General features: G+C 55.7%; 2 protein-coding genes across 3 annotated transcripts in view; one reads left to right on the forward strand and one right to left on the reverse strand.

Annotated features, from left to right (window-relative positions):
* CDH23 (cadherin related 23) overlaps positions 1-22480 on the reverse strand; it is a 168515-nt gene that overhangs the window by 94556 nt on the left and 51479 nt on the right. For both annotated transcript variants that reach the window (XM_038009089.2, XM_073019067.1), the window contains exons 11-16: positions 16946-17135; positions 16465-16610; positions 13995-14214; positions 12086-12238; positions 9933-10046; positions 6513-6661 (exon numbers count right to left, since the gene is read on the reverse strand). In XM_038009089.2, the coding sequence (XP_037865017.2) occupies positions 6513-6661; positions 9933-10046; positions 12086-12238; positions 13995-14214; positions 16465-16610; positions 16946-17135 (972 nt within the window). The remainder of the gene's footprint in view (positions 1-6512; positions 6662-9932; positions 10047-12085; positions 12239-13994; positions 14215-16464; positions 16611-16945; positions 17136-22480) is intronic.
* On the forward strand, positions 1037-6516 carry C9H10orf105 (chromosome 9 C10orf105 homolog). The gene has a single exon (XM_038009094.2). The coding sequence runs from the start codon at positions 2994-2996 to the stop codon at positions 3393-3395; it is 402 nt and encodes a 133-aa protein (XP_037865022.1). The 5' UTR covers positions 1037-2993; the 3' UTR covers positions 3396-6516.

Genomic DNA, 22480 nt, shown 5'->3' on the forward strand with positions numbered 1-22480 from the left:
TGTACCCTGGCCCCAGTGGGAAGGGAGTGGCCTCAACTGCCCTCCAGATGATTCCTGGCCTTGATCCGGGCACAGCGTCCGCTCCCAGCACTAGCTGGCCTTTGCTGGTTGGTCAGTAGAGGGTGTCAAGGGGCCTGGCATCTGGATTTGCCTCGTGCTCCAGGAAGGGTGTCGTGTTGTTTTCAAGCAGTTAGGATCATTGCCACAGAAACTACTCAGATGCTAATTACAACTCCACTTAACTTTTTTTTTTTTTTTTTTTTTGAGACAGAGTGTTGCTCTGTCGCTCAGGCTATAGCGCAGTGGCATGAATCTAGCTCACTGTAGCCTCAAACTTTTGGGTTCAAATGATCCTTCTGCCTTAGCCTCCTGAGTAGCTGGGGCCACAGGCACATACCACAACACCTGGCTAATTTAAAAAAATTTTTTTATTTTTAGAAATGAGGTCTCACTATGTTGCCCAGGCTGTTCTCAAACTCCTGGGCTCAAGTGAACCTCCTGCCTCGGCCTCCCAAAGTGCTGGGATTACAGGCGTGAGCCAACACGCCTGGCCTCACTTATTTTTTTATTAAAGCAGGTCCCAAGGCCTGAAGCTTGGATCCTCTTTGCTAACCCAATAGGGTCTCCAGATTCCTTTGAAGGCCTTGAAATAACATTAGAACTAGTAGGATTGAGGCATTCCCCATTTCAGGCTGCTGTTTTCTTATTCCCGGCCAAGCATCGTCCAGGGTAGAAGAGAGGGATGGCTGATTTTCTCCCCATGAGAGTGGGCAGTGAGCACACCCTGTCCCTCCTCCCTGCTCAGACTCAAGGAAAGACCAACCCATGCACAGCTGCACAGCCAGAGTGCTCTCTAGGCCTGAAGCTGCAAAGGCGGAGGCCCTGGGCAGCTAGACGGGCATCACACTTTCCAGCCGGGCGCTGGGAGGGGTCGTTTTCTGCCTGGAAGTGCTGGGAGGGGTTGTGGTGGGGAGTGGGTGGGAGGTGGGGTGCTCTGCATGCCCTCAGTCGACTGGGCACGGGGAGCCAGGAGTGAGGTCCTGCAACTGCTGGTGAGTGCCCGGGGTAGGGACAGGAGTCCCTCGGGTGGGGGACTAGGTGGCCCACTCCCCTCCCCGCTACCTGTGGCAGGGCTTCTCTGAGCGTGACCTGACGCCTTTCCTCCTCCTGAGCTTCCGTGCTAGAAACTCAACTGCTATCTAAGCTGCAAGTTGGGAAGGAGGAAAATCTGCTATCCTCCACCCTCATGAAAAGGAAAGACCCCAAAGTCAAAGGGAAATCATGACTTTTTATCAGAACCCCTGGGATTGCTTGTCCACGTCAGTAGAATTTAAAGATCACATATGCTGACCTGCAGGCTGGACGTCCTCTGCTTATGTGTTTGGTTTGGCCTATGGAGTGTTTCAAATATTTGAAAATTCATTTCACATTATTTTGAAATCAAGTTTATTTGGCTTTTGCTGTGTTCTCCCCCATCCCACCTCTCTTCTTTCTTGCCTTCAACAAGTTTGAATTAGCTGCCAACATTTAAACGTCTAGAATGTTTGCCTTAAAAAAATCCAGATTTCTGGCTTCTCTTGGGAAATTGACAGAGCTGCCCACACTGGGCCTGCACTCCGGCACTGGCACCGTGGGTCTGGGCTGAGGCTCGTCCACTTCCTCGAGAGGGCCCAGTCAGTGTTCTCCAGGTGGCGCTGCTCATCTGTACCCTCTGGCCATGCGTTATCTGCCGGCCAGGCTCTGTGAGCATTTTTATCACCCTAGACATATTGAGCCAAAAGCTCAGCCTAGTTTTCCATCAACAAGGACCATCTGCTGCACTGCATCTAATGGGATGATCTTCGGTGGGAACGGAAATGCCCTGTCAGGTGTACAATGTCCCTGGGGGGTTTCCAGCCCCCCTTGTCAACTCCTTGTGGGTGTATTTCCCACCTGTTCCCAGAGCAGTTCACTGAGCTCAGAAAGGGTTAGGGGCCAGAGGGGTGGCAAGGCCGTGGGGCCAGGAGTCAGGAGACCTGCTTCTGGCCTTTACTCGGCCACTGGCTCACAATAGGACCTTGGCCTTCCCACCACCAAGCTGCCCCACCCCACCCTGCTGTGACCCACAATGCAGCCAGCCAAGCCTTCCCAAGGAGTGAGCTCTGGCTTGTCACTCCCCACCTCTAAAACCTTCACTGGCTCCCTAATGCCAAATCCCCTCTTTGGACCTCAGTTTTCCACCTGTCATGGGAGCAAGTTGGACTGCATTGGGAAGCAGCCACAGGAATCCCTACGGGGCCAGGCAGGTGAAATAAGGTGTGTGGTGGGCCTGTGGGGGAGTGTGGGGAGTGGGAGGTCAGTGCCCTGTCTACAGGGGGCAATGGCTGCTCAACCCCAGACACAGGGATGAGGCAGGAACATGGGCCAGTGCCAGTGGTGAAATTCTGACATTTCAAGGGAGTTCAGGCACCCAGATATTTTTGTGAAATCTGTTATTATTTTGAAAATACTCACAATTAAATTGATAAAAACACGGCAAGGACCCAACTAAACACACCTGTGGGCCCCCAGTTTGCAGCCTGGGCATTAGATAACTGCTAGGGACCCTGGCAGCTACAGTCTGTTACCATCCATAACTCGCTGCTGGCCACAGAGCAAGTTATTGACGGAGTTGGTCCCAAGTTTCCAGGCCTAAGACCCTGTGATGATTCACGAGGATTGATTTGAGAATGCGGACAGGCACTGCCCTCTTGTCTCCATGTCAGATGGGCAGGGGTGGAGCAGGACGAGAGCTTGAGCTTGGGCCCAGCTCCATCACTGGTCAGCTGTGTATGCACTTAGACTTGTCATGTCTCTGGACCTCACTGGCCTAACCTGTGATGTGGCTATGATGCCGTCCAGTTTAACAGTGCCTCACCCTATCCATGTTCTCCAGGTAAGTCTCCCCTGCACCCGCTGCCCTGGGTCCAGCTGATCTGGCTTTTAGCTTCTGTCCTGTTGCTGTTGCAGGAGCCATGAGCACAGAGGACCCCAGCCTCGCCAGCTCCCCAGCCATCAGCCCCCTCGCCTTTCTCTCAGTCCCCGTCACTCCCGGGACCCTTGCAGAGGCAACTGACCCACTCCCCATGCTCATTGCCCTGGCCTGCATCTTCCTCCTGCTGGCCACCTGTCTGCTGTTCATGATGCTCTGCAAGCCGGCCGCGCTGGACCCGAGCCGCCGCAGGGCTCGCGAGTGCATGCCCCACCACCCCGGGAGCCCCAGTGAGCCCCAGCTCCGGCTCTGGAAGCGCCTGGGCTCCCTGCGCCTCTCCCTGAACAGCTTCCGCCGTGGCCGGCCCACTGCCCCTCGACGGCCCCTGCCGGGCCCCGAAGACCACCGCGGCCACTGTGACTGCACAGAGTCTACCAAGATGTGACGGGGTGTCCACACACATGCCCCCACACTCCCCAGGTCTACCTGTAGATCCTCCTGCTTCAGAGACCGGTGCTGCAGGCTGCAGGAAGACAGTGGCCCAAGCAGCCCGGGCCACACACTCACCCCTGAAGCTCCTTGCATGCCCAGGCCAGTGCCCTTCCCTAAAGATGATCCTCAGAAGAGCACCTTCCTCTCTGCAGACCCCCTAGCTGCTGCTTGATGAAAGACTTCTGGTCAAGAGATGAGCGCTCGTGGTCATCTGGGCCTTTGGCCTGAGGCTCCACAGGGCACAATCTGGGGCTTGTAACCACCTCCTAGAAGCAGCAGCCTCGCTCGTCACAGAAGCCTTGCCCTCCACGTGCCAAAGCCCAGCTTGGAGAAGTTGCCAAGTGGCAAAGGTTTTCTTTAGCCAAGTGAAATGCTCAGCCTACACCGGGGCCAAGGCACTGTCCTGCCATCTGTGCTGGCCCAGTGCTGGAGCAAAACCTCGGGGCTGCCTTCCTTGGGTTTCCTGGATGCTGCCAGCATCTGCCTGGCGCTGCCTGTGGGAGCAGCTGCCTCCGTCCTGGTGGATCAGATGCCTGGGTGCCGGCTGGGAGGAGGAGCAAGCGGGGCTCTCCAAGCACGGTCTTGGCAGCCATCTTGGTGGCCCCTCTTCAGGCACCCACGTTGGGATTGATCAAGAAGGGACTGAGGATAAACAAGGAGGCTCCCTTCAGAGGCCAGAGCAGGTGCTGTGACAGAGTGGCAAGAGGCAGGGCACTTCCAGCAGCTGGAGGTGATGCCACCTGGGCTTGGAGGATGACAGCTCACAGCAGCTCCACACCTCACCCAGGGAAAGCAGTGGCCTCCTTGAGGGTGGGATGGTCCAGATCTCTCCAGGACAGCTGTGGGGTCTCGGGTCCGGCCCACACTAGGGATGCTATCTATGGTTTTGGTGAGTGCTTTGCTGACTACCTGTCAAAGCAGTCCCACCCCAGGATAGGCTTCTCAGAATCCCAAACCCTTGACCTCTCACCCCAACGCCAGGGTTAAACACTTTGGTCAGGTCCCAAATTTGAAGGGTGGGCAGAGGGAGGACCTGGGCTGCCCAGCTCCTGTCCCAGTCAGCTGGCCAGGATCCCATCACAAAGCTGCCCCACCCCGATCCTGCTGTGACCCACAGCGCAGCCAGCCAAGTCTTCCCAAGGAGTGAACTCTGGCTTGCCACTCCCCAGCTCCAAAACCTTTACTGGCTCCCTAGTGCCAAATGGACATAGCCAAAGCTCCTCAGCCCAGCGTGCAGTGCCCCCTGGGAGCTGGCTCCAGTGAACCTTTCTAGCCTCATCTTGATCCAAAACTCCAAGGAAACTGAACAACTTGTCACCCACTAACTGTGGCTTATGCTTCACACACACACACTCCGTGAAGCCCTCCTGTCTGGAGCCGCCCCTACTGTCTCCTACCTCTCTTGGGGAGGACAAGGAACATTCTCTTGGCAGCATGGGTCCTTCTTGTCTATGTCTTCTCTTTCCTACCAGCTTGGGAGCTTGCAGAGAGCCAGACCTTGTCCAGCCCCTCACTTTGACTCCCCAGTTCTGTGCACAGAAGTATGAGGTTTCTGTGTACAGAGTGAAGAGTGGCCCAGCCTGGGGGTGTCCCCACCCTCTGAGGCAGGCGTCCTGGTGGAAGCCGGCACAACACGGAGCCTCATCTTCCCTCAGATGCCCCTAGAAAGATTTCTCTCCAAGCAGGCCCTATTGGAGAAGCCCACTGTCCCTTCCAAGTCAATCTGATCTCAAAAAGTGAGTCCAGCTTCACAAGAAACTTACTTAGAGGACCTTGGAGAAGTCATCCTGAGACCCTGCATTTCTCCCTGAGAAATGGGAGAAATCAGCGCTGCCCTGTATTAACTCGCTGGCTCTAGGATTTCAGTAGTAGTAGTATTGTGTAAATAGAAATCAAGTCTTTGGGTTTAGAAAGTGGGGCAGGCCTCCTCCCTAAGGGTTTTGCTCCTTTCTCCCTTCCGGCTCAGTAACCTCTTCCTGGTTTGCTTCCCCTGGGGCCTCCCTGCACATCCCAGGCTGGATTCAGCTTGTAGCCATCCACCCCACCAGCAGGCCCTGCTGGCCACTCGGCACTCTCTTCCTGGAAGTTGGGGTAGGGGGTGAGGCTGCCCTGAGGCCTGAAGAAGGAAAAGCCCAGGACGGGGAGGGGCTCTCAATTGGGTTTCAGGTACCAGGCCAGGCGGTTATGCTCCAAGTCCTTACAAGCTGAGGCTCTGATCGAGAGAACCCTCTCCTTCCTCCTTCTGGAGCTAGCCACCACACTCTCGCAAATCCCCAGGGCTTTCTGGGCTCTCTGTGTTTCTGGGAGTCAGCTCCCTGCTCCCCAGCCCTTTCCTGCCCTCCTCCTGGTCCCGATGCAGGGAGGGGAGCATTGCCAGCCTCCCACGCTTCTGTCCCTCCCAAGCCCAGGAGCCTGCCCCAGTGGGCAGGCCCAGATTCGCTGTTTGGCTCAGCCTCCGGGTCGGAAATCCCATAGCTGGTAAAGAGACTCATTCATTCCGGGCCTCCCTCCCCACCCAGCAACTGAGGCCTCTGGGCAGAGGTTGGGGGGGCACCCAAATCGTTTTCAGGGTCCTCCCCTCTCTCCCTCTGAGTCTTGGAGCTGTTGTGCCTGCTCCCTGGGCAAAGGAGCCCTTTCTTCTTGTGCCTGTTTACTTCCCAAGAGGGGAGCCTCGGCCAAGGGCTCTGTGAAAGCGGCTCTGTTCTGGGCCTTGCTGGGCCCTGGCTCTCTCCTCAACTCCTTTCCGGGAAATTGTGACATCTCCTTCTCCCCCCTACACTGAAAGGCCCTTCTGGGTGGGGCAGGAGATATGGAGGGGGAGGCCAAGGCTTCCTTCTGTTTGTGGGGAGCCAGAGCCCTATCCTCAGCTCTGCAACCTGGGAGCCCACACTCCCTGGGATGGGAGGGGGCTTGGGTTCCCCTTTCCCCACAGCACCTTCCAGAGCAGCAGATCCACCCTGGGCCCCTACTTGCTTCTGCCTCTGGTGCCACTGAGCATGTGCCCTCAGGGCTGTGTGTGGCCCCACCTCCCCCAGCCCACCACCTGCCCCAGAAGCCACAGGCCACCTGCCTGCACAATGCTGTGGCCTTCGGGGATGTCCTCGGGGACGCTGGCCTCATAGCTGCTCTGCAGAAAGATGGGCCGGTTGTCATTCACGTCCAGGACAGTGACGAACACGGTGGCTGTGCCTGTGTGCCGCTTCCCTACAGGGCCGTTGTCTGTGGGAGTTGAAGGAAGACAGGTGTTAGCAGCTGCCTGCGCCTTTGCACACTCCTGGGCACCAGCCAGAGAGGTGCCCTGTTCCACCCCATCTGCCCTAGCCTTTGCAAGGGGTGACTTCTTTTTAGCTTAGGAATAACACTAACAGTATCGAATACTTAGATAACACCATGTGCCAGCCATTCTTCTAACCCATTTAGTCCTCATGGCAACCCACGAAGCAGGCACTTTACTGTCATCCCCACTTTACGGAGGCGGTAACCGAGGCACTCGAGTGGATTGAATGGCTCCCAAAAAACAGACCCATGTTAAATCTCTGGGAACCTGTGAAGGTTAATTTATTTGGGAAAAAAGGCCTTTGAAAATGTAATTATGTTAAGGGTCTTGAGAAGCGATCATCCTGGGCGATCTGGGTGGCCCATAAACCCAATGGCAAGTGTCCTTGTAAGAGAAAGGCAGAGGGAGGTTTGAGACAGAGAGGAGGAGGCCACATGCAGATGGAGGCAGAGGTTGGAGTGACGCTACCACAAGCCACCGAATGCCTAGCAACTCCAGAAACTGGGAGAGTCTAGGACTGATTCTCCCTAGAGCCTTTGGAGGACGCATGACCCTGCCAACACCTGAATTTCTAACTTCTGGCCTCGACAACCAGGAGAGAATACACTTCTGCTGTTTTAAGTTTGTGGTAGTTTGTCGTGGCAAATTTAGGATGCAGATACAGGCACTAAGAGCAAAAAACCAACTGCTCTCAGGGACTGGCGGGTACAGCACCCGGGCCAAACACCTGGATGGGCCCCTGCTCGAGGGGCAGCTGTCCTCCACCCCAGTCCACAGCTGACAGGCAGAGTGTGGGCCCAGGGACACCAGATCTTCTGATTTCTCATGAGAAATTGAACATCTGAGCTTTTAAATAAAATCTCCTGATCTTTAAATGTTCACAACTAATGGTCATTCTTTATAAAATATTGGATAGGTCAAACAAACATCCCCTCCGCATTCAGGGACACGGGTTTTGCTTGGGATCTAAGCCTAAGGTACCCGGAGACTCTGTCCATCCAGTTCCCAGCAGAAACCTCCCAAGGCTGGGAAGTGGTGAGGATGGGGCACTCACTCAGCCCCGGGGCAGCTCTTGAGTTGTCCTCCCTGGAGGAAGGAGCTTGTAACCAGCGTTGCATGTCCAGACAAGAGTAGTCACCCCAGCGGGGAGTGCAGGCAGCTGGAGTAGGCTGGAGGCCTAGGGTGACTCCATGCTTCTTCCCCAGGCCAGCTGACCATATGTGACTGTGCTGTCGCTCACTGGAGGTAGGTCTTCTCACCCTCCAAAGCTCCTCTCCAGACTAGCCTCCCACCACCCTTGGGGGCTGGCTTATTGCTCTGGCTGGGACTGGTGTGTTGGGGGGAGGCTCCCTGGAAGGCTGGCGGAAGCCCTCTCCTCCTGCCAGCCAATGCCCAACGTGAAGGCTGGACTCAGGGGTGATAACAAGTCTCCAGAGGGTGGGTGGCCATTCCAAGAGGGGAGGAGAGCAGGGCAGAGGGCAGAGGCATCTGGGCATGGGCAGGCTGGGAAGGGACGGATGGTTGGAAAGAGTGAGGCCCAGAGAATACATTCCCTTCTTACTCAGCTACTGCAAACTTCCTGGGAGGACCAGGGGCACCTGGCGGCACAGGCCTCATCCCACCACTCTTCCCCTCTGGGGCCCTCAAGGGTTCCCTGCTGCCCAGAGACTGAAGACTAAACTTCTTGGCCAATGTTTAGGCCTCCACACATGGCCCTGCCTGATCACAGCCTCCCCTTCCCCAGTGTGGGCCACTCCATGGCCAGCTGCAGTGTATGCACATGTGCTGATGCACACAGGGCGCTTTCCCACCTCCAGGCTCTTGCATGGGCTGGTGCCTCTGTCTGAAATGCCCTCCCTGCTTCTTCATGTACTGAAACCTTATGTGGCCTCCAAGGCTGCAGTGGGCACCTCTTGTTTTTGTCCATGAGCACTGCCCGGTGCTCCCCTGGGAAGGCCATGTCCTGAATGTCCCCCCGTGGACCCTCCCTTCCAGGCTCTGAGGCCTGGAATGCTGGGTAGATGGGACTGCCCCCAGCTCCAAGGATGGGCAAGTGACTTAGGCCTAAGTAATCAGCACATCTCACTTCCCTGGCCACAGTGAGGGGCTCAGGAATGGGCACTAGGGCAGAATGGATCTATGTAGAGCTGACCTGAGGGCTTCTGCCAGGGAGGGGAAAGAGACAAGTGCTGTCTTCCCTGCTGCTGCACTTGAACCTGAGAATGTGTACAGGTGAGGCTGGGGCAATGACCTGCCACCATGTGAGCTGAAGAATAACACCAACTGATACGGTTCGGCTTTGTGTCCCCACCCAGATCTCAACGTAAACGATATTCCCATAATTTCCACGTGTTGTGGGAGGGAGCCAGTGGGAGATAACTGAATCATGGGGGCGGTTTCCCCTATACTGTACTCGTGGGAGTGAATAAGTCTCATGAGATCTGATGGTTTTGTCAGGGGTTTCTGCTTTTGCATCTTCCTCATTCTCTCTTTCCCTGCTGCCATCTGTGTAAGATGGGACTTGCTCCTCCTTGCCTTCTGCCATGATTGTGAGGCCTCTCCAGCCACGTGGAACCGTAAGTCCCACTAAACCCTTTTTCCTGTATAAATTACCCAGTCTCGGGTATGTCTTTATCAGCAGCGTGAAAACAGACTAATACATCAACACACAGGAGGCAGCACCAGCCAATGCAGAGACTGAAGCCTGAGGTGTCACCTGAGCCCTGAATCCAGTCATACTGGAAGCTCCATCTCCCAGTGGACTGATTTTGTGAGCCCATATTGCTGAAGTCAGTTCGTTTTATTTAAAAATTTGCAGCTGAAAGGGTCCTAACTCACTCAAAGGCACTCCCAGATGTCGATTCCTCCAGGAAGCCTCCCATGACCTGTCCCTCTCTGTGTCTGCACCACTGCCTGATACTCTTATGTCATCCTTTCCCCTTCCTGCTGGCTTGCCTGGATTTGCAATAATTTGTCCACACGTGGGTCTCCCATGCAGCTCCCACCTTACCATCCTAAAGTCTCGCATGTAGCACCACACAGTGAGCCTCATGCCTGGCAAGTGCTCAGTAATGTTTGGTGAATGTCTGGTGGCCCTTTCTCCACTGGCACCTGGGCAGAGTTCAGCCTTTAGCAAAAGGCCGGCTCCTGGGAGGCACTCAGTGTGAACTCTGCCCAGATCACTGTGTTGGTGGGTGAGGGGCTGGTGCATACCGATGGCCTCCAGGATGAGCATGTAGGCAGCTGTGGTCTCCCGGTCCAGGCTCACCACAGTTCTCACAACGGCATCGCGGTAACCCACGCTGAACTTCCCATCCACGTTGCCACCTGTGGGTGAAGGACAGGAAGCTTCCGGCTGGGAAACAGAGCTCCTGGCCAGGAGAAGCGGGGGCTCTGCTCCTGAGCTGGGACCTGCCCTGGTGAGTTCAGGAGTGGGAGACTGTGCTGCGGATTCAGCCTTGCCTGAGGTGCTCTGATGCGGGTGCAGCCTGGATGGGCTCAGTGGGGGCGCCAGATGCCTGGAATCGTTTCCTAACCTTCATGAAGCACCTCCTGTTTACAGGTACTTCATGCAGACCACTTCATTTAGCTTCCACTTCACAGAGGAGAACCCCTCGCTCGGCGGTGTGCCTGTGCCACCTTGGGTTTCTCCGTGTGTGGGTCCCTGGGCGTGTCCTTCACCCCTCTGCTCCCGGCCTGTCCTGCAGAAGCGTCTGAGCAGCTAACCTGCGTAGGGGCTTGGATATGCGGCTGAGAACTCTGGGGTGGGCTGGGCATCCCCCAGGCCCCTCATCTCGGAGGTGAGATGGGCTGAGGATCGAAGCTCCCTGAGTGGGGACATGGAGGCTCCACAGAGGGAGGAGTCAAGGCAGGCATACAGGAGACAGGGATTAGAGTCTCCTTGAGTTCTGGGACAGGTGGGAAGTGTGAGGGTCTCCTCTTGGGGTGGAAGGGAGTCAGCAAAGAACTCCCAGAATAGTGTGGAGACCCCTCCCCTGCCAGCTGGCGAGCAGTGTGGTGTTCTGGGCAGCAGAGGGCGCCATGGCACCAGCTTTGTGGTAAGCTTGGGCAGGACTGGGCTCAGCTCCTTGGAGAAAGCACACTGAGAATCCAGGAGGGCTCTGGGCAGTCGGCAGGAGCCCACCACTTTGGGGTGCTGAAGAGTCATCATGCTGGCTGCCAGATGCTCCCCTGTCCTTGCTGGTTTGTCCCTGGGGAAAGCATTCTGACCCCCAGACCTCCAGTGCTCCCCAGTGTCTGAAGTACCATCGACAAGGGACACACACTGGCTCCCAGGGAGCCCAGGGGAGAACTAGGACGTAAGAAGTGCGGGCAGTGGAGCCACGGAGCTGGTGCCATGTGAGGGGTCTTGGCAACTAAGCCCTCCCTAGGGCCGACTTGAGGGCCAGAGTGTGAGAAGTAGGCCTGAGGGCGCTGGGCCCCTTCAGGGAGTCGAGGGAAGAAAGGGAAGGCTGAGGGCTGGGAGGTCACATTGGCCGCAGCAGAGCCACAGATGGGCTGTGGGCCGGGCTTCCTTGCTTCACGGGGGGGCATTGGGAGGCTGGTGTGTGCCCTGCTGTGTGTACAGGCACACATATGCAGAGGCACATGTGTGTTGGTAGGCAGGTCATGGACAGAGAGAAGACTGAGTTGGTAAAAGGGCCAAGGAGGGTTGAGGAACGGGGAAGACCGCACCCCCATGTGTCCCAGCACCTCTCGTGTGTCAGGGAGGCTAAGAAGCTGTGTTCTCATCCAGGAATGGCAAATCCATGGGACGTGTGCCACCACCTACCAATCCTATCACCGTGGCAGACATCACTAATCCATCGCGGTTCACTTTCCCCTGTGAGCCAGGACATGGCCTCATCATCTGCGGCCATAGCTCTGCAGGCAACAGCTAGGCAACATTTTTGAGCTAAAACCATTTCATTTAGGGAGATCAAAACCATCTGCCTCTAAACAGATGGGAATTCTCCTGAGTAACGGGTCCCCAAGGAAGGATGAGGCCACATTCCTCCAGTCACTGCTCTGCCACCCATACTTGGGGCAGGGAGTGCAGCTCAGGGCTCCTCCCTAGGAATCATGGGGCCTCACCTCCCTCTAGAATGAACCTTGGTAGATGCTCCCCATCCCTGCAAGCAACTGGTTCAGGAGGTCCCCAGGGAGCCAATCCAGAGTGATCTGGCTGCAAAGCCCTTGGGGAAGAGCCAGGAGCAAATCCTCGGGAGGCACCAACAGGGGTTAAAGCCCCACGGTAGAGCCCTGACCTCTTTTCCACCCTCACCTGCCCCCCACCTGGTCCATCTGGGAGGGGTGGGGCAGGGCCCCAAGAGGCCTGCACAGGTGGGCGGAGGCGGGGACAGCACCTGTGATGAAATAGCTGAGCTCGGCATTGAGGCCCACGTCGTTGTCCGTGCAGTTCAGCCAGACCACTCGGAACTCGCGCGGCACGTCCTCAGACACGGACACGTTGTACACGGCCGGGAAGAAGGTGGGCATCTCGTCGTTCACATCCAGCACTGCAGGGCAGAATGGGCGCCGGGGCTAGGCCTGGCTTCTGCTGCAGATGACCCAGCTCCGGAGCAGCAGCTCCAGCCCCAGACCAAGTAGGGAACGAATTCCCAAGGGAGTCACGGGCTCCAAGTGGCATCTGTGTCAACACCTCCTGGCCATGAGCCCAGGGCCGCCCATGCCCACTGGGGCCAGGACCAAGCCCACCAGTGCTCCAGACCCTCCCGCTGTCCCTGTGCCCTGGGGGCTTATTGCTGCTCAGCTAAGGGAGGAGAGAAAACCTTAGAACCTCTCTCCAGTATGTGCCTAACAACGACCATGACAACATGGACAATCACGACAACGATGATGACAGTGACCATTTACGAGCTTGTCCAGCATGCCAAGCCCATGCTGAATGCTTCCCATACAGAACCACAGGCAGCCCTCAGAGCACCCTAGGAGGCAGGCATTATTACACACACTGTGGAGCTGAGGAAGCGGAAGCTCAGAGCAGCTGAGTGACTTGTCCAGTCACACAGTGGCAGAGTGGAGAGCTGGAGCCTCAAGATCTACCCTCAGTGTGCAATGGAGTTTCAGCAAAGGGAGCTCACTTTGAAAATCCCACCCCCTGAAATAAGGTTTAATTTCCCTTACGGATTTGTTTATTCAGCTCTGCTTGCTGGGCCCCTATACCTCGGCAGATGGGGCTTGGACAACCTTCATAGCGAAGTGATCCCCACCCTACTTGGGTTCCTCTAAGTGGTATCACCAGGGGAGATGCTGGGCCCGTTTGATGTTATGACTTCTGCTGGGGCTTGGAGAAAGGCCCCCCAGGGGTCCTCTCTTAAAGCTGGGACATATTCCCTGTCAATCATCGGCCAAGAAGGGGATCCTGAAACTGGCACCAGAAACCCACAGGCAAGTCTTGGACCGATGGGAGAGAGAATGTCGTGCTCTCTGAAATCCTTGCCATCTCAGGTCTCCACTGAAGAGGGTCAGTGTCTGCGCCTGTGCTGAGCTAACTACTCCCTCCCCCGCCCCCCTGCCAAGCCACGGAGGCCGGCAGAGCTAGCATGGGACTGAACAGGCCTGGGAACAGGCCATGTCTTGCCTGTTAAACTCTGCCCTTATTTCCCTGGGGTTATTCCTGGCCCCTTGGCAACAGCTTACGTCCCCATCCTGTCCTGAAAATTAATGATTCATCCAGAGTGGAAACAGTACCCCGTCCCTTCACCAATAGAGGGCAGAGACACTGGGAATGAGCACGACAGTCCCAGGGGCATGACGATCTTAGGGAGTCTGGGAGTCCCAGCTGCTCTCTTCCCAGGGTGATGCCCTGCCACTGCCAGCCCAGGGGTTCCACACCCATGGGAGACGGAGGTCTCCTTTATGTCTCCCAAACAAAAACTCTGGCCTTCCAAAGAAGACAAAGGGCTCTGCACCCTCCCTGCCTGTTCATGACCCTGAGGGTCCCGGCCCCTACTCAAGCCCTCTCTGCTGTTGCTGTGATCAGAGGCCAGGAGGGGTGGGGGTGACGGGGCCTTGGCAGCAGGTCCAGGCCACTGCCCCTGAGCTCTGGGGCACTGAAGGCAGTGGCCAGGTGCGGAGAAGCCTCTGCTGTGTTGAATGGCTCCAGCTGAGGAGGGCGCCTCATTAACAAGGGAGCCTGTGCCTACAAGTCCAGCAGACAGCAGTGGGGGACATGGGCTTCCCTCTCCCCCTGGCCCTGACCCAGGCCTGTGCCCACACACAGCACACAGCAGAAGCCCCCGCGCCCCTCACCGTGGATGGTGAGCGTGCTGGTGGAGCTCTTGGTGGGCGTGCCTGCGTCACTGGCGACCACCCGCAGCTGGTACTCAGCGATGCGCTCTCGGTCCAGCTCGGTGGTGGTGACCACCGCGCCGCTGCTGCTGTTGATGAGGAAGTCCATGCGGGGCATGCCGACCGGCATGCGGTAGGACACCAGGCCATTCGGGCCCTCATCGAGGTCGATGGCCACCACCTGAGGGCGAGGAGGGGCAGCATGAGGGTGGGGAGGGGACACTGGGACGGGTGCTTCTCCCCCAAGAAGTGCTCCCTCCTCCCTGCCAAGCCACACTTGGCTGCAGCCAAACACATCTGCTCCCCTCCAAGCCTTAGGCCAGGCCACTGTCCCCAGGGCACCCTCTCAGATGCTCTCTAAGGGGGTCGCACGTCAGCTGAAAGGCGTCCGGATGCACCAAGTGAGGCCGGCGATGGGGTGGCAGAGGGACTTTTTAGAATAAGAGCTCAGGTCTCTACAGTGCTTTCCCCCCTTCAGCTCCTGCTCTCCCCATTAGGAAGCCCTTCCAGATTTGGAGCAGCTGTTCCAGCTTAAGGACCCCACCATTATCTGGAGTTCAACCACATAGAAGGCTGGATCCACAGGCTTCCCCTCCCCCGCTTTGCTTTGATTTGTGAGACAGCAACAACAAAAATAAAATGACATCAAGCGTTCTTTTTAAAAAGTCACTTGAGGATTTCATTATGACTATTTTTTTAAAAAGCTGTTTGCGGCCATGTACAGGCAAGCCTCCTCCCAGTTCCTACACTGTTCTCATTTGCACCTCCAGCCCTGATCAGATTGCCCAACTCAAGACCCCGGTTCCCTGAATAAAGTTTTACTGAAGTGGACCCAAGGCATTTGGGGAAATGTGTAATAACAGCTAAAATAAGAGTTTGGGATTAAGCCAAGACTCTCAGGATTGGAAGACAATATCAAGGTCGTCTGATCTATTTCACATCCAGCAAACTGGACGAGAGGTGTCTGGACTCAGCTTGAATGCTTTCCAGGACAGGGGGCTCAGTATTTTTACTTTACTTGAACACAGCTCTACTCCCCTGGAGAAGGCTCTTCTGCACAACCCGCAGAAATCTGAATCGCCTGAGGTCCTAGGTGGGACCAGGGAGCCACAGTTCAAGGGAGGGCCCTCATCCTGTACGTGAGGACAGTTTCCAAATTAAACGCTCCCCGCTCCTTCCTCTATGAACTCAGAAGTTGCACTGGTGGGCATCTTTCTTCGCCGGCCGTGAGCCCCCAGAGAACTGGGTTTGGGGGTTGACTCACTCTCACCCCGCCTCCCCTCTAGTCTGAGGGCTTCCTCGGGGACCGGCCGCTGTTCCCTGGATTGTGGCGCCCCCTGCTGGGGGTTTGGGGACCCACCAAAGAACACCACCTCCTACTACAGATGAAGAAACTGAGGCACATCGGGCCTATGGGGCACCACCAAGCTCACTCCCTCTGGCATCCTGAGAAACAACCCCGTCTTCTTCTAATGGGAACAGGCTAACCTGATACGGCCATTGCGTCTCAGATATAAGCCCTCGTGACAGATACACAGTGATCACCACAGCTACCGTGTTTCCTGTGTCCAAGTTCCAGGGTGCTTCATACATGTGTGTGATTGAGTCCCCACAGCACAGCCAGGCAGGTACTATTATTATCTCCATTTTACAGATGAGAAACTGAGACTCAGAGAGGTTAAGCAGTTTGCTCCAAGTCACACAGCACCCTGGTGCTGGAGATGGGATCCGCACCCCTATTGTTTGGACTCCACAGCCCATGCTCTTAAGCAGGAGGGTCTCCATTGTTTCCAAACGGCCTTTGGAGGGCTGAGGTTTTGAAAGGACTTGAAACCCTGGATGTCCTCTCCCCTAAACCAGCACCTTCAGGATCCCCCTGACCAGAGGATGATGGAACAAGAGGCAAAGAAGCCAGGCCCAAGATCAGACTGTGCCTTGCTTGGCCACAGGGTCTTGGGCAAATCTCTTTAGAGCCCTGCAAAGTGGGGAGAGGCCCCTCTACTGTAGTAGGGGCTTCCATAAGGAAGCCTCCTCTCCCATGGCTTCCTTATGGGAAGCCATGGGAGAGGAGGATGCCCAGGGCTACACTCATCTGGCCTTCTTTGTATTCTTTTTATTCTTTGTATTCTTCTTTGTATTCTAGAACCATCTGCAGGCTTAGGAAATGGAAGTTCCTGGGCCAGACCTCCATAATCAGGCCCTGAGAAACTTGGACCTGACTTCCAGAATTCCATCTTGCCTCTCTCCCTCTGCCTTTGCCCATCTCACTATCCTTTCCTGCCACACTTCCCTCCACATCTCCAGAGCCTCTGTCCTTCAAGATCCAGCTCCTCCCCTGCCCCAGCTCTGCAAAGTGTTCAGCCTGGGCTAGGCCCCTCGGGCACCCACTGCCCACTTCTGGGCTGGTAGGAATGAGATGAGAGAGACTCACTTGGTAGATGGAGACCCCTGCAGGGGTGCCTTCGAGCACCTCAGCTACAAAAGGCAGGTTCTGAAAGGTGGGGTCATTGTCATTGAGATCCAAGAGGTTCACAAACACTGTGGCACTGCTGGTGGCTCTCAGAGGGGGCCTGCCACCTGGGGAGACCAAGGCGAGAAGGGGCTGAGGACGGGGTAAGATGAGTGCAAGAGAAAACGGACAGAAGAAGGCAAGTGGCGAGAGGGTGGCAGATTCAGAGCCCTCCGTCCCAGTGGCCCCTCCAGGAAGCAGCCTGGGCCTCACAGCTAGCCTCCCCCGCCCCCTCCGTTCCCTCGGGGTGCTCTGGGAGTCACAACTGGGGTGTGGGTATTACCCTACTCTTAGTGATCAGACATAGCCCTCCTGGGTGGGCCCAGGTTCCCCAGAGACCCAGTCACCAGGGATGCCCGCAGTCTAAGGTGTGGGGGCTGTGAGGGGCGAGAGGGGTCCATACAGTCAGTGACAGAGACGACGATTTTGCGCATCAGCTCAGCCTCATGGGGGTCAGGGTTCTCCCGGTCCAGCATGGCATGGGTGGTGCGGATCTTGCCTGTGGTGCTGTTGAGGCTGTAGAACTTGTTGGGTGGCTGGATGCTGTACACCAGAGTGCCATTCTCCCCCAGGTCTGGGTCCACAGCCACCACCTGCCAGAGAGGGAGCAGACCCCTTCGCTGAGCCGTGCCTGGGGAGGGTGTCTCTGGGCTGGTTGGGGGTATCTGAGCTCAGACGTTGGTCCCGGGGAGGGGGCATCCTGGCTCCAGCCCAGGAAGTGAGCCTCCCTGCTGGGCCCAGTAGCGGGGTCTGAGAGGGATGGGAGGCAGGAGTTCTCTAGGGGAGGGGCTGGGAAGGGCTGGGGAGTCTGTACTCCAGCTGAGATTTTTGAAAGGATTTGAAACCCTGGATTTTGGAGACTGGGTTCCTCCTCATCAAACCCTCCTTTCCTTCCTTCCTTTCTTTGAAGCGTTAGATTGTGACACCAGAGATGACAGGGCATGTGGAGGAAGCCGTGGCTGGGCCCCAGTTTCAGAAGGCGGGACCCAGTTATCTGGGGCAGTTGTGGGGCTGGGGGAGTGTTGAGGAAGGAGAGGGTGGAGCTCCCTGGAAGGGAGGTACACAGTCCCTGATAAGAGGCAGGGTCTCAGGACTGGGCCTCAGACACTCTGGCCCCTTCAACTCCCCAGCCCACAGCCTTGTTCCCCACTTATAACCCCCATGTCATGAAGGGGGTCAGTGCTCAGTGCCGCCCTAACCCAGGGGCGCTGAACCCCACAGCCTGCTGTCCCTTAGTGTCCCAGATCCCACACAGCCAGGTCGTAAACAAAAGGCAAAGGGCCCCCTGCAGCCTTTGAGGGCTCCCTGTCTTCGCTAAGGCCCCCTGCGTGCACGGATCCCCTGCTCTGTGGGGAAGCTCCCTCATCCTCCACCCGCCCTGCTTTCCACAAGGAGAAAGCAGAGCCCAGAGAGGCACAGGCCAGTCTCAGGGTCACACAGCCCCAGCCATGGAGCTGACCCAGCTCCCAGCCTGGAGGCTCCTGAGGTGGCCCTTACCCCTCGCTCATCCCTGACCTTGCATTGCAGAGGCCACTGTGGCACCAGGGGTGGACAAGACCAGTGCGGGGGAAGTGACCACAGTCCCTGGGGCCACATCAGGACAGGATTATTCTTAACTGCAGTACACTCGGTGGTGACAGCCAGGCTTGTCAGCTCCTTCATCTTACTTGATGTGGAGCCTTTTGTGCTTTGGCAGCAGAATCTGTCCCTCCTCTGCTTAATCCCCAGCCAGAGGTGTCTCTGGGGCCACCAGACCAGAACAGACAGACGAGCTGCCCCGGCTGAGTACTCCCATCTACCCTGTCCATGGCTCCTGGGGAGGCCGGGGAGACAGAGGCTGATGCACGGCTGAACGCTGTGGCGCCCTAGGCCAGCTGCCCCTTCAGAGGGGCGGGGGCAGCCCCCACTCCCACCCTGGACTGCTCAGCCCTCCTCTCCTCAGCCCAGCCTTGCAGCATCAAAGGGTAGGGGAGGGGAGGTCTCTGCCTTCCAGGCCTGAGGTGTCCTTATCTCGCTGTGGGCATATTGCCTCAGTTTCCCTAGCCTCCATAAAGGGGACCCCAACACCCCCATTTTGCAAACAGGAGACGGGGCTCTTAGGTACTCCAGGCATAATTTAAAACAGGCCAAGTCATTTCACAGATGGACATAGAAGACCAGCATTGCTTGCGTTTTTACAATGCTTCTCTCAACAGTTTGAAAAGGGAGATTTTTTTTTTTTCTTTGAGACGGAGTCTTGCTCCATCGCCCAGACTGAAATGCAGTGGTGCAATCTCGGCTCACTGCAATATCCACTTCCTGGTTTCAAGCGATCCTTCCACCTTAGCCTCCCAAATAGCTGGGATTACAGGCAAGAGCCACCACGCCTGGTTAATTTTTGTATTTTTAATAGAGACATGGTTTTACCATGTTGGCCAGGCTGGTCTCAAACTCTTGACCTCACGTGATCCTCCCGCCTCAGCCTCCCAAAGTGCTTGGATTACACCACACCCAGCCTGGGGGAGAGATGATTTTCTCCCTGTTTTATTTTTTCTGGATGGGGAAACTGAGGAATAGAGCAGTTGAATCACTTGTTCCAGGCCAGGCCTGTTGCTGAACAGGCTGAGACAAATTTCACATGGGAGGTGGTTCTCCTCTTCTATTCCCTCTTCCTGCCCCCACCATGCCAGAGAGTGCCAGGGGTAGCTGCTTCCAAGTGACCCTGGTTGGGGCATGGCACTGGTTTTGGGCCTCTTGGCCACTCTCTGGTCACAGGGTGGGTTGGGAGTACAGGAGAGGGCAGAGGGCTGTGAGCCCTCCTGCAGGCTCCCTGCTGGGCGATTTTGTAGAATCTCACCACTTTCCCCTCATTTATTTCCCATTTCACGCCCGTCATTTTTCTCCTGGCCTGACGGGGAATAATTCTCTGCTTCTCCCCTCTCCTTTATTTTGCTGGAGGGCTCTGAAAGGCTCTAAATCAATGCCCATCAGCCAGGTCCTTGAAGGCAGCTGCAGGAGCCAGAAAGGAGAGTGGGACCAAAATCTCCCTTGCAGACAGAGGTGGCCACTCTGCCAGCGCACGCCTGTGCAGGTGGACCTCCTCAGTGCCTGCATGCCAGGCCACACCCGGTGCATGCAGATGCACACACTGCACCAACTCCAAATGCACCCAAATGAAGCCACATGTGGGAAGACACTTGTCTGCATGCAAGCTCTGAAAATCACTGGGGTTGCCTTGTGCCTCTGACTCCAGGGGCTGTGGCCCATGCCATGCCTAGAGTGGGCTCTTGAGAGAGTCTTGGGCCACACGCCCTAGTCTCCCTCCGACAAGGAAGACCCAGCCACCGCCTGGCTGAGCTGGGGGGTTGGGGGAAGGAAAGGTAAGATATTCACCAGCTGAGTCAGTCCTCAACAACACATATTTTGAAATATTTTGAACACCTACAATGTGCCTGGAACTGTGCTAGGCAGTGTGGTTTGACAGTGAACAAGATAGGTGCGATTCCATCAAAGGAAGCAGATGATGGTAATGATAGTGATGATAATGACAACTACCATTTACTGACCACTCCCCATGTGCCAGTGCTTCCTATATCTCGGCTCAGTAAGCGCAGATCACAGCTCTATCAGCTGGGGACTCTTATTAGCCCTATTTTTTAGATGAGAATAACTGGAGCACAGAGAGGTTAAGCAACTTGCCCAAGGTCACACAGCTGGTAAGTGGTGTAGCTGGGGTGAGAACTTGGGCATTTTGGTACCAGAGGCTGCCTGCTTAATCACTAAACCATGTGCCTCTTAATAAGCAAATAGCCTACCAAACAAATAAGCACAGATCGTGGGCCCAGCTCTGCAGGAAACAGAATTTGGAGAGCGGTCCGAGCTACTTTCGACAGTAGTCAGGGAGGGCCTCTCGAAGACAGCTGATGTTTTCAGCTGGGACAGATGAAAGAGAATGAGTTACCTATGGAAAGAGCAGGGGTCAGGGAGGAAAGGGCTTGTTGTGCAAAAGCTCTGAGCTTGGGGAGAGTTGAGTGGGTGCAGGGAAAGGAAAGGCCTGTGGGTTGGTGATGGGTGGTAGTTGTGGGCGTGGATGTGTGGGAATGGTGGGGTGGGAGATGAGTCAGGTGGTGGGCCAGCCCCTGTTCAAATATCACCTCCTCCTTCTGTCACCTGAACCTCGGTTAGCCGTTCCCTCTGTAGCCACCTCACCTCACACTTTGGCCACAGACCCTACCTCATCCTAGGCCACTGTGAGGCCCTAGAAGGCCCCAGGGGGTCCTCTCCAAGGTAATGAAGCATACCCATGTATATACATACGAATGCATATATACGTTTTATGGCTATACAATTTGAAAGAATTTTTATAACTTCCTTTTCAAAATATTTGGCTATGACAAACTTGACTAACGTTGAAGCTTCTTGATTTCTGATTTCCTGGCAATCATCATACGTAACTGGGAATTCCAGAAAATTCTGGAAAATTTTCAAGAATTCTAGAAAAATCTAACCTCCAATTTGTCCTCAAATGTAATGAAATTTTCACAAACACTAAATTTCATAGTTACTGAAACTGCCGTCTTTCATCTGATAGATGTTTCATATAACAAGTTTTAATTTTGATTTTGTCCTTTTCTCTTTGAACTTTCAAGCCATCACATTTATTTTTCAGGTCTCAAATACTACCCTGGGGCACTGAAAAGCTCAAGCCTGTGCCTACCAGACGCCAGCGGTGGAACAACCACACCCGCTCTGTACTACAGATTGGGATGACACGGCTGGCTCCTCAGGGGTGACAATGGGGTGGACCCTGCGGGTTTTGTAGGTCTGGCAAGGATTCTGTCTTTTGCACAGGGTGAGATGGGAACCATTGGGGTTTGAACAGAAGAGTGACATGACACTCCCCAAAGGCAGGCAGGGCGGGAGCTTAATTTTTTTTTTTTTTTTTTGAGACAGGGTCTCACTCTGTCACTCAGGCTGGAGTGCAATGGTATGATCTTGGTTCACTGCAGCCTCAATCTACCAGGCTCAAAAATCCTCTTGCCTTAGTCTCCTGAGTATCTGGGACCACAGGGATGCACGACCACATCTGGCTACTTAAAATTTTTTTTTTATAAACGGGAAGTGGGGGTCTAACTATGTTGCCCATGTTGGTCTCGAACTCCTGGGCTCAAGCGAACTGCCTGCCTTGGCCTCTCAAAGTGTTGGGATTACAGGCATGAGCCACTGCACCCGGCCTGGTGTTGCTTCCTGTACCCTTAGCCAGACAAGCGTGGGGCCTGGCATGCAGTAAGCATTCCCTGATGGCTTGTGGGTTTCCTGGAAAGTGAGGAGGCACTGGGCAGCAGGCCCCTGGTCCATTCTCGTGCCTGTTCATGGCTCAGAAGGACTTGCGGAGGGCAGGAGACCTGGTGAAGGGCGTGGGGACCAGAGCTTGCAGATGCCCAAGGCTGTGTGCAGTCCTCACCTGGCACACCCACTCCTTGTCTGCTGGGTATACTGTTTGATAATGGCAATCCAGGCTGGTGTCCCGTGCAACCCCTTTCTCCCAGAGCAACCTTCCTCACCTGCCCCTCAGTTCCCTTTGGGAGGAATTTCCCAGAAACCTAAGGGAAGGTGAGGGTTGACCAGAAGGTGCTCAGAGGTGAGATCCAGCCCCAGCTCTTGGAATCCCTGCCTGGGGTGGGGAGAAGGTTATCTTGGGGCAGTGCAGTGCCCACGAGGTGGCAGCAGAGAGCACCCACCAAAGAGCCTGGAGAGCTGTGTCAAAGGGCGAGGGTGATGGTTTCTAAACCTGGCCCTGGGCTGGAAGGAATTCCTCTACGGGACTTTGAAAAATCACAGATTCCAGATCCCTCACCTCTGCTCTATTCCATTGTACCTATTCCAGTGCCAGAGCCATACCTGGCAGTGGCTCTGGATGGGAGAGGAGGTCAACCTGGAAGGAAGGACAAAGAGAGGG

The sequence above is a fragment of the Chlorocebus sabaeus genome, chromosome 9 (assembly GCF_047675955.1).
Source record: "Chlorocebus sabaeus isolate Y175 chromosome 9, mChlSab1.0.hap1, whole genome shotgun sequence".
Classification (NCBI taxonomy): Eukaryota; Metazoa; Chordata; class Mammalia; order Primates; family Cercopithecidae; genus Chlorocebus; species Chlorocebus sabaeus.